General features: G+C 40.4%; 1 protein-coding gene across 4 annotated transcripts in view; it reads right to left on the bottom strand.

Annotated features, from left to right (window-relative positions):
• ncor2 (nuclear receptor corepressor 2) overlaps positions 1-12,067 on the bottom strand; it is a 103,070-nt gene that overhangs the window by 38,881 nt on the left and 52,122 nt on the right. For all 4 annotated transcript variants that reach the window (XM_053236459.1, XM_053236460.1, XM_053236461.1 and 1 more), the window contains exons 9-15: positions 9,314-9,380; positions 9,043-9,215; positions 8,844-8,931; positions 7,691-7,869; positions 6,812-6,866; positions 6,200-6,298; positions 2,230-2,423 (exon numbers count right to left, since the gene is read on the bottom strand). In XM_053236459.1, coding sequence (XP_053092434.1) covers positions 2,230-2,423; positions 6,200-6,298; positions 6,812-6,866; positions 7,691-7,869; positions 8,844-8,931; positions 9,043-9,215; positions 9,314-9,380 — 855 coding nt within the window. The remainder of the gene's footprint in view (positions 1-2,229; positions 2,424-6,199; positions 6,299-6,811; positions 6,867-7,690; positions 7,870-8,843; positions 8,932-9,042; positions 9,216-9,313; positions 9,381-12,067) is intronic.

Here is a 12,067-nt window from a genome sequence, read left to right as displayed (position 1 = left end):
TCCTTTTTTCCAGATATTTAGGAGTATAAAATAATTCACATTTTCCATAAATAGTGCACTACATCTCCATCTGGGACGCTACATTTCTTATGAATGGACACAACGAGGCTATAAATATTGTCATATATTTCAGGTTTTTTTCTGATCAGATTTTATTCGTTCATTTCCCAGGTTTTCTCCATTACTGGAAATCTAATCTATAATCCTCCAGGCATTCCAGGATGCACGGTATCCCTGATGTTATAAAAGTATCCTCACGCCATTACGCATGCACTTCATCAGGCCATTACGCATTCTTTCCAAGACCTGTGCTGACACACTGAACCACCATCAGACCTTCTGGCCAAAAGTGTGAGAGACCACAAAGACTGAAAACGGAAAGAGGTTTCGCAATTACTCAATGCAAAACATGTTGGTTCCTGTTAGCACTTGCAATACAGCAGCTATAAACAGTTGTTCCTTCACCAGCATCCCCTTTTTTTTTTTTTTTTTTTTTTAATCTCACTTGGAAAAAAAAACAAACCACAGACCGTCATGTTAGCAAGAAATCAGAAACGCCTTTGACTTACCTTTGACGCAAAACTGTTACAAAACGCTGACATTGGAGACTCCTTCCACAAATAAACATCTTAGAGAAAACTCCACCATCTCAGTAATTACGTTTCCTTTTTCCGTTTTCCTTTGTTAAATAGCAACAGATTTGTTTTAATCTGTGAATTATTAGACTTAGATTATGTGGAGCACCACCATACGAGCACCCGCAAATACAACCACTAGACAGCAGCAATTCTGATGTTTTTTTTTTTTCCCCACTAGGCTTCGAGTGTATCCAGCAACAGTGACAGGAAGTGGCAGTGAAAGTGGCGCACCGTCGTTTATCTTCCACATCTCTGCATCCATCTTGCAGAGAAAGTCGCTAAATATAGGAGTTCCAGCTGGGCCGGTGGCCTTCTGCAGACTGAGAATGGAGCTCAGAGGACCATGTTACGCTCCGCTGTAAACTAGAGTATGACACACATCGTGCCGAATACTGGGACATCCACTCAAACGGCTCCTTTCAGGCCAGTGATTACGTGCTGCGATCATATGGAACAGTTGTGCTGACTGTTTGCTTTAGATGAAGCTCTGGTGGACGTTAATGAAGGACACACCTGTGAACTTGACGAGGTGCACCTTGTGACCTTATTTAACACTGTGCAGGCTCGAGTAGCTGATTTGATGCTAAAGCTTTGATGCTAAACCTTTTCTCCATGTGGACCTTACACTGAGCGTCCATTAGGCGCACTTCTACTGCAGGAACCTTCTGAGGAAGTAAAAAGACCCAGAAAAAAATTAATGCTAACTATGCATAAGATCAAGATAATAACTGACACAAAGTTTTGTTTTGTGGATTTGTAAGATATAAAACACTCCGTGTTGTGCTGTTATGGGAAAATAACCAACCACGATGTGGTGCGACGAAGCGGAGGCACTTTTACCATCAGAAAATTGGTTATTTTTTAAATAACAGCATGTTCTGAAGAGTTTTATTCCAATGTGTACCACAGAAGAGTACACACTCCGGAGCAGGAACTAGGAGCGTTTTCAAACGTGGCCTGAACACCAGAGTCTTTACTCCGGAGCGATTCTGGGCTCGTTTCGGCTCGCGGGTTTGCGCTCACATAGAGGAATTACCTCTGAACCGTGGCTTGATTGCACAATTCCATACATCACTTGTGTGCACGCAGGTCTGCGAAACGGTCAGCACTCGATCATCCCTCTGCTCTTTATTATTATTTTCCTTTCCTTTGGAAAACCAGAGCTTTTTTGTGTATGCATCGTGCAGGAACACCTTTGAAGGAGGAGCCGATCTCATATAAAAGTTTTTTAGCCATGCATGCCGGCACATGGTGCACATTTTCTGCGATGCTCTCTGTGCAAGCACTCGCTCAACAAAAGTGATCAGAGAAACAGAAAACGTAAGTAACGTGACCATTCGAACAAATCAAGTTACTCGGCAAGAAGCGGCAAGCATGGCTATCTTCTACATGTGACTCTGGAGCACTCGAAACCAGCGTCCACGCTTCACTAATCGCACCGAGGTCAGGACTCAAACGGATGCAAAACAGCCCAAGTGTGAACGCACAACAATCTAAAATGGCAGCTGGATTTAAAATTCCAGGAATGAAAGGAAGCTCCTTCAATGGAATTACTTAGACGGTAGGTGCATCTGATAACACAATAACTCACTTTATGCCATCCTCCTTGTCATCTGCGTCGTTCTTGTCCTCGTCTCGCTCTCCCTCCTTCTCTGCCTCCTTGTCCTCTTTCTCCTCCTGGTTGTTGCGGTTCACCTGTTGCTGCTGTTGCTGCTGCTGCTGTTGCTGCTGCTGCTGCTGCTGCTGCTGTTGTTGCTGCTGCTGCTGTTGCTGCTGCTGGTTATTCTGTGTGTGAGAAAATAGCGACTTTAAACACATACCCTCTATTTTTTTTTTTACACACATTAAAGAGGATGAACCAACACGCCCTTAAATTTGCTTCGTGATGCAATTTAACCACCTACTTCCTCCGTGCCAGAGTTCAGACGAGACAAAGATGCATCAGCTTTCTAGTGCATACCATCAGAATGGCACACTTCCTCTCTCTTCAACATATTCTCTCTCTCTTTCAGTTCCACACACACTGTTTTGACCTTCTGTACTGAGAAAAAAGCGACAGGGCTGGGTTTAAAAAAAAAAAAAAACCCTAAAGAGAGAAGCTCAGTCTGCATCAGCCCGGGTCTCACTTCTTTAATTTGGGCTTTTCTGCTTCCTGAATTCAGAGAATGTCATCGGCCAAGGGGGAAAAAAAAAAACAACGGATAAAGGAGGGACGGCAGAAAACAAAGAAACAGAAAGAATCTGAGGATCGATGGAAAAATGTGTCCTAATTCTTTCTGCCTCTGAGGTTTTCGGCTTGACAGAAGAGCGCTGAGGAGTACCTTGAATAACACTATAGCCACGCGCACACACACACACACTTCCCGTTATAGATTCGCGCACACACAGAGTTTCTCATGCACAGTTACAGAAGCACTCATCCGTACAGACACAGTCGACTGTACAAAAACACCAGTTTTCTTCTGTCTTGCTTTCGCTCTGTGTGTGCGTGTGTGTGTGTGTGTGTGTGTGTGTGTGTGTCTGCGCATTTAGGAGAATTTCTAACAGCAGCTCCATTACACTGAAGTGATATTTAATGACCCGCACAAACCACAACGCAACATTTTCGGCTATTACGGCCACCTGTTACAGTCCGGACTTTTTAAGTGCGTTTTAATATTTTAATGTTACATAAAATCTAACACAAGACCTAACGTGCAGTGCTGCAAAAACACACTCGCACATAACCCTGAGTTTCCATTTATATGTTTTATATAGTTTTTTTTTTTTAAATGCAGAACTACATGGTTCATAGAAGTCTTATCATCAGTGTGTGTTTAAAACTAAACGCTGCAGCATGCAGAGAGATTCAGAGTCAGTCGGTAGACGCGATTTAACCAGCGAGAGTATCTGTGGTGCTCCAAACACTTGTTAAATGAACGTACATCTCCCCAAACCCATGCAGGTAATGCTAGTCCGAGTTTCACACTCGTTCTGATCTCATTCGAGTGATCACACTTTAGCAGGTCATGTGACGTCTGTTTTCAAAACTGCAAAAACCGCTAGATTAAAATAGTGTAAAGACTAAAAACTCCTTTTTATTCAATTTTTTCTGAGATAAAAATGGAAAAACAACTTTATAGATAATCAACTGAGCACAGCGGAAATAAGTACGTAAGTACGTAAATAAGTATGTAGGTAAGTATACAGGAAAGTAATTATGTACGCAAGTTTGTAAGTACGTATGCAAGCAAGTACATAAGTCTGTAAGTAAGCAAGTAAGTAAATAATAACTAAATATGTAAGTAAATAAGTATGAAAGTACATAAGTATGCAAGTAAGTAGGTACAAAAGTAAGTAAGTACGCAGGTAAATAAGTACGTATGCAGGTACAACCCCTGGCAAAAATTATGGAATCACCACACTTAGAGGATGTTCACCCAGCTTTTTTACTTTATAGCAAACAAACAAATCACAGATATGACACAAAAAAGGTTTTGTTCAATAGCTTAACATTCTGGTTTGTGAAATATATATAAAAAAAAAAATTCAAGGACATTTTTTTTTTTATTAATGGCATGTCTTTTTCCAAATCAAGTAGAGGAAAAAATGATGGAATCATCAACAAAAAAAACCACAATTAATACTTTGTTGCTGCTCCTCTGGCTTTTATTCTTTGAGGCATTGACCTCACTAATGAAAAACAATATTCCCCATCAATCTGGTTCCAACTTTCTCGAATAGCAGTTGACAGATCAGCTTTGCAGGGTGGAGCCTTAACATGGACCAGTTTTTTTACTTTCCACCATAAATTTTCAATTGGATTGAGATCCGGACTGTTTGCTGGCCATGTCACTGAGTTGATATGCCTTTCCTGAAAAAAAGCTTTACCACTGTTTGCTCTGTGGCAAGATGCATTGTCATCCTGAAAAATGATTTCATCATCACCAAACCTATTTTCTATGGATGGAATGAGAAAATGTCCAAAATTTCACTGTACAACTGTGCATTGACTGCTGAGGTAATGATTGCCATCTCCCCTGGGCCTTTACCTGCCATGCAACCCAGTATCACAAATGAGTTGGGAAATTTGATTGGTTCAGGCAGACATCTTTATATGTTTTGTTAGAACGGCACCAGACAGAAGTTCCAGCATCATCTCCTTGGCCAATGCAGATTCATGATTCATCACTGAATTTCACTTTCATCCAATCATCCACACTCCATGATTGCTTCTCCTTAGCCCACTGTAACCTTGTTTTCTTCTGTTTAGGTGTTAGTGCTGGTTTTCTTTTGGCTTGTCTATATATAAATCTCATTTCATTCAGCCGGTTTCTTACAGTTCTGTCACAAACATTGACTCCTGTTTCCGCCCATTTGTTTTTCAATTGTTTTGTTGTGCATTTTCTATTTTCAAGGCATAGTGCTTTGAGTTTTCTACCCTGATGCTTTGACATCTTCCTTAGTCTGCCTGTATATCTACCTTTCATTACCTTCCCATTAAGTTTATACTTGCAACAAATTTTAGACACAGCTGACTGGGAGCAACCAACTTCTTTGGCCACACTCCATGTTGAAATTCCTTGTTGAAGGAGTTTTATAATCCTTTCCATTGTTTCAACTGACAACTCTCTCATTGGAGCCATGTTTCCTTTCAATTAGCCAAGTCCAACAGCCCATTAAAGTGTGTAAGCACTCCCTTTTAACTGCTGACTTATTAGCATTTTTAGACTTGTCCCAGTATTTGTTTTAGAAATGGAAATTAAAAATTGATTCCATAATTTTTTCCTCAACATTGAGTGATTCCATCATTTTTTCGTCTACTTGATTTGGAAAAAGACATGCCATTAATAAAAAAAAAATGTCCTTGAATTTTTTTTATATATATTTCACAAACCAGAACGTTAAGCTATTGAACAAAACCTTTTTTGTGTCATATCTGTGATTTGTTTGTTTGCTATAAAGTAAAAAACCTGGGTGAACATCCTCTAAGTGTGGTGATTCCATAATTTTTGCCAGGGGTTGTAAGTATATATGCAAGCATGTTTGTAGGTAAGTAAGTACGTAAGTACAAAAAAGTTACATATGTAAGTTTGTAAGTACCTAAGTAAATAAGTATGCAAGTACTTAAGTAAGTAAAGAAGTACTTAAGCATCCAAATAAGTGCACAAGTATATAAGTACCTAAGAAATATAAGCATGCTAGTAAGTACCTAAGTAAGTATGTCGGGAAATAAATAAGCATACAAGTAAGTAGGCAAGTAAGCACGTAAGCACGTAAGCATGTAAGTATGCAAGTACGCAAGTAAGTACGTAAGTAAGTATGTAGGGAAATAAATAAGTATCCAAATAAGTATGCAAGTAAGTATGTAAGTAAATAAGCATTCAAGTAAGGAAGTAAACAAGTAAGTACATATATAAGTAAATGTGTAAGAAAATAAGTACACAAGTATGTAAGTCAAAAAGTAAATAACTATGTAATAAACACGTAAATGCGTAAGTACAGTAAATAAATAGACAGACAGAGAGAGACAGACAAAAAGAAGTGCATGCTGGGTAATGTAGTTTAAACAGGAGCTGTACCTGGCTGCGGCCCCTGCGGCGGTTGTTCCTGCGGACGATGTTCTTGTAGTTCTCGTTCTTCTTTGTCAGATAGTAGAAGAGGACGCACTCTGCCACAGTCTGAAAACACACAACACACACACACACACACACACACACACACACACCACAAAAAAAAAAAAAAAAAAACCCTGAAAGATTGCTTATGTCATATAAATATATTGTAGATTTCTCTCACACAACTCTCACTCCTTAACTCCTGTCCCACATAATACAGGGAATAAGTGTGTGTATTACTGTAAATATACAGGGTATAAGTGTGTGTATTACTGTAAATATACAGGGTATAAGTGTGTGTATTACTGTAAATCTACAGGGTATAAGTGTGTGTATTACTGTAAATATACAGGGTATAAGTGTGTGTATTACTGTAAATCTACAGGGTATAAGTGTGTGTATTACTGTAAATATACAGGGTATAAGTGTGTGTGTACTAGTGTAAATATACAGGGTATAAGTGTGTGCGTACTAGTGTAAAAATACAGGGCATACAGTAAGTGTGTGTATTACCGTGCAGGTCGGCAGAGTTACAATAACTAGATAAATAAAGAAGAAATAAAAGGGCAGGTGTACCTTTCTCTCCAGGAAGGAGGCTATCAGGCCAAAGTTCTTAGGGTGCTGGATAAATCTGGAGAGAGAGAGAGAGAGAGAGAGAGAGAGAGATTATAGTTCAGTACACAGCCACTCATAAAACACAAGGAGAATACATAAAGCTGAAGATGAGAAGGATAAATAAATAAACGTTACAGTATTTGTATTATTAACACGTATTAGTAGATTTGTTCTGTAATTTTCCACAATTCTTTCTTTCTGAATAAATAAATGAGAAAATGCTTATTTATACGCAACAATCTCTCACAAAGCGCCCACTACGACCTGTGTTCTCTCCTTATACACCCAGACACACAGACACACAAACACACACACACACACAGACACACACACACACAGACACACACACACACAGACAGACAGACACACAGACACAGACACAGACACACACACACACACAGACACACACCCAGACACACAGACACAGACAGACAGACATGCAGACAGACACACACAGAGAGACAGACATACACATGCAGACACACACACAGACACACACACAGACACACACACAGACACACACACAGACACACACACAGACACACACACAGACACACACACACACAGACAGACAGACAGACATTTCAGGCTGGAGGATGTGTGTGTAATCTGAACAATCTGTGTGTGAGGTTGTGTGCAGCAGTGAAAACCACTTGCTCTTGAGGGAGTGTCAGTGAAGGAAATATTTCTAGTTTCTTCAGAAATCTGATTACTAAATGACTCAGATATTTTCCCATAATCAGATAACAGAACTGTGCTGTTTTTGTGCTGTTATCAGATTCTTTTGCGCATGTAAACACACACCCACAGACACACACGCACGGAGGAACGTGTACGTACTTCTCTCGGAAGGTGTCTTTCTCCTGGTCGCTCCACATGTTCATCACCTGTCTGTCTTTGTAGATCTTCATGGGGTCGTCCATCAGACCGTTCATGTTAATGAACTTTATCCTCTGCTGCTCGGCGTCGAACAGCATCGGCGGGATCACGGCCAACTGACGCATCTGTTTCTCCGAGTTCTAAAGATAGAGGAAGAGTGAGAGAGAGAGAGAGAGAGAGAGAGTCACACACACACACACACACGCACACGCACACACAGACAGACAGCGAAAAAAGTTCAGTTGGCAAGTTAAAGAAGTACGAGTCAAACAGAGAATTCTGAAAAGGCTGAAATGTCACACACCCTCTATGTGTGTGTGTGTGTGTGTGTGTGTGTATAGGAAGTACGCTAGCCACAAAACCTCCCAAGCTGTGAAAGCGACTAGTGGTGTGAAAAAAACGTGTTCACGTCTAGACCAGACATCAAACATCACACACATGCAACATGCCCACTTAAAAACTGCATTTTAACATGAATTACGCAACAGACTTAAAGTAGAGATGGCATTTTCCGATACCGATACCAAAATCTTAACTATCAGCTCCTATCGATACCCATTTCCTATTTTTCCTTTTTTTCTAGGAATATAAAATATAACTTTCATACAAAAATATAATAAATATAACAAAATAAAGTATAAATATAATAAAAAGTGATCCAAATAAGCATATATATATAAAAATATACATTAAAAAAAAAATAAATAAATAAATCAAATCGAGTCTATTTATGAGTATTTAAATTTGAATATTAACAAGTCTATCATTTAATTGCCTTTTTTTTTTTTTTTTTTTTTTTTTTTACATTAAATAGGAAAATTTGAAAAGCTAGACTGTGTCAGTGCAACGTTAAGAGAAATGTGAAAATGTGAAAAATGAATACAAAAAAATCTAAACAAAAAGAAAAGTTCAAAACACAAATTTCGAAAGAATTATTTTACTTTTTTCGCCTGAAAGTATAAGATAAGATTGTACACTTGAGGTTTTCTGCTTTTGAGCGTACGTATTATGGAAATTAGTTCAGACAGGATCAGTATGAATGCGCATGGCTTCATTGGTAAAAGAAACTGAGAAGTGTGTGTGTGTGTGTGTGTGTGTGTGTGTGTGTGTTCACCTCTTGTTCTGAAATGCCATCTATGATCTCAGACACTTCGTGTTCGCTGCGTGCTGCAGAGGCCAGACCACCACGCTGACCCACCCTGCTGTAGGACATAAACACGCGTTATTTACTGCTGTATATACACACACACACACACACATCACTCATACACAATCAAACAGACTACACTACCCACAATCCCTGGTGCTCTTACTTCTGCATGCGTTCCTGCAGCTCCCTCTGTTTGCGGATCTCGGGGAACTGTTTCTCGTAGTACTCGCGCACTTTGCTCTCTTTGGCCCTGCGCCGAGGGTTGTTCTCTATGCGCTCCACCTTCTTCTCCCAAGCCTCCATCAGCTGGTCATAGCGCTGACAAAACTTCTGCTCCTACACACACACACACACACACACACACACGTTTCAATTACACACACTCGTCTGTGAGCTGACGAGCAGAATCATAATGACATCACGAATGAACTTACCCATTGCTTGCGAGCGTGGTTTCTCCTCTTGAAGTAGAGAATGAGCTTCTTCCTCATCACCTGATTTCTACACAGAGAGAAGCCGAAGATTCAGTTAAACGGTAACACGCATGCGCACACACACACACACACACACACGCACAACAGGAGCACAACCATAACTATGTTGTTACTATGGCGACCTTGCATCCCTGCATTAACACAACAGGCTTTCTCAGTAAACACACGAATGATCAGAGTCCTTCACAGCACGCTGTTACTGAAAAGACCTTCCCGGGTTGTAAAACCTAAAGCTTTACCTCTTCCTGGGACAAAGCTCTGACACTGGAGACTCCTTCCAAATATGTTACAGAAAACTTAACCTGAGCAGCAATTTCCTACTTTACTACATAACACTTGTTTATTTATTTATTTATTATTAGTTTTAGATTATGTGAAGCGTCCGCCAAACAAGTCACTGCGAATTATTATAGAAACGTATCAGAGTGAGCACATTAATATAAACCTGTGATTTGCCTGGCAGCCAGAACTAAAGTCAGAGCAACACCTTCTGACCAATCAGAGAATTCAACAGCTCTGTGCGAGAACATCCAACAACACACCGAAAGAGAATTTTAGGATTCTGTTCACAGCTTTATCAAACTCGTAATTGCACCTGGAAATTCTGAAATTCCTGAAAGCACAGAATAAACCCTATTAAACAAAAATGACCAAAACCACTTCAGCAGCCTTCCCAGGTAGGAGTGTAATTGAATTAACCCTGTGACATCCATCATTGAACATCCTATTCCAAAGGCAGGGCATGAATACAGAGCTGGTCCCACTGTTTGCTGCTATAACAGACGCCACTCTTCTGGGAAGGCTTTCCACTAGACTTTGGAGCGTGGCTGTGGTGATTTGTGTTTATTCAGCCACAAGAGCATTGGTGAGGTCAGGCACTGATGATGGGCGAGGAGGTCTGGGGTGCACAGTCAGCATTCCAGTTCATCCCACAGATGGGGCTGAGGTCAGGGCTCTGTGCAGGACACTCGAGTTCTTCCAAACCAATCTTGGTGAACCATGTCTTCATGGAGCTGGCTTAGTTCTCAGGGGCATTGTCATGCTGGAACAGGTTTGGGCCTCTCAGTTTCAGGGATGGGAAATTTTAATGCTACATTCTAGACAACCATGCACTTCCAACTTTAGCAAAACTTTGGGGAAGGCCCACATCTGTGTGTCATGCTCAGGCATCCACATACTTCTAGACCTATAATGTATCTACTAAAAATTACTCAGGGTTGGTTTATGGTTTTACGGTCAATCAACCGTTGGCCATAAATTAAAGCCGTCAATGCAAACATTTTTCAATATGTTTAGCACACATATGGAAAAGTCTGAGGATAGGAGGAGTTGAGCTAAAAATGCTGAGTCATAATCTTGTAATTATGGTAATTACAAGTGAGGTGATAGATCTATAGCACATACACATTTTGGCAAAGAAATAGAAAGAAAGCAGGCTACATTACAACAGTAAAAAACTAACCTAACAATTCCAAACTACTTTACATGCAAATGAAGGTACCATGATAGAATTACTCTGGAGATTTGTTGGTGTGTTGCAGCAGACTTTAGCACATGTAAAGTGAGGTGTGTGTTTGTGTGTCAGTTTCACATGCAGGTCAGATAAATAATCAGCTTTTACTCTCGACAGACGTCATCACCTAACCCCATCCATGGCTTTCTGAGCGTGGGTGAACCAGCGATTAGCAATTAGTGACCCAGTTTGGTAGCTCGGGTACTCAACTGTAAATGATGCTAATTTTGCCTCACCAAAAGAGACATGACAGGGAGAGATATTAAACCGTATCGGCATCAATATGACATTTTCTTCTGCCGCAGATAGCAGTGAGATTAGCTGTGGTGTGAAAGCCACAGTTACCCCTGCATCATGACCTTTCATCCATAAATGCTGCTAGAACCTGAGGAGTGATGAAGTTGCCTACACGCAAAGCCATTCAAGACCATTATTTTTACACACACAGCTGCAGTTTGAATCACCAACATCTCTAAATAGTATTTTAAGAAATAGCCGGCGAAAAATCGAACATTCACAACTTCCTCTCACCCGAAATACAGTGTATTAGCCAAGACGTGCTTGGTGTCCAAAGTGTGCTTCCTTAATTTGGCTAATGCAAGTCTGTTTCACCAAAATATTTGATGTAAATCTGCCTCAAACCACATCCAGACCATCTTGAACGTAATATTTCTTGCAGATGTTTTCACGTGGAGATTTCAGCCAGTGGAAAGTGGATCAGTTTGACAGGGCAACTGCTATATTACTGGTTAAAAAAAAAATGTCTTGCAGAGACAACAGATTTCGCATGCTGACCTGGTGGTGGGTGGTTCGGACAACGATTTAGTTAATGGTACGGTTTAAGATGATCAGGTTATCATACGGCAGCATAACACACAAGTGCTATCTGCCCTCTTCCGCATACATGAGCTCACAGATGCCCACGATTGGCAGTGAAGTGTTGAAGTGTTGCTGTGATTGAAAAGCGAGAGAGAGCATGCTGTCCCTTTCACCCAGAGAGCACGGTCAATTTTGTTTTCTTTACTCATCAGGAGATGTTCAAATCCGGATTTGAACATCTCCTGATGATAGAACAAATGCTTTTCTGTTGCACCACTCATTTCCATAATATTGTTGTATTGTCTCTTTAACACTTCAGTGACAGCACATTGGATGTTCAGGTAGTGAGCGCTGTCGTGCTG

The sequence above is a fragment of the Pangasianodon hypophthalmus genome, chromosome 8, assembly GCF_027358585.1.
Source record: "Pangasianodon hypophthalmus isolate fPanHyp1 chromosome 8, fPanHyp1.pri, whole genome shotgun sequence".
NCBI classification, from domain to species: domain Eukaryota; kingdom Metazoa; phylum Chordata; class Actinopteri; order Siluriformes; family Pangasiidae; genus Pangasianodon; species Pangasianodon hypophthalmus.
This window is presented reverse-complemented; position numbering and strand designations above follow the sequence as displayed.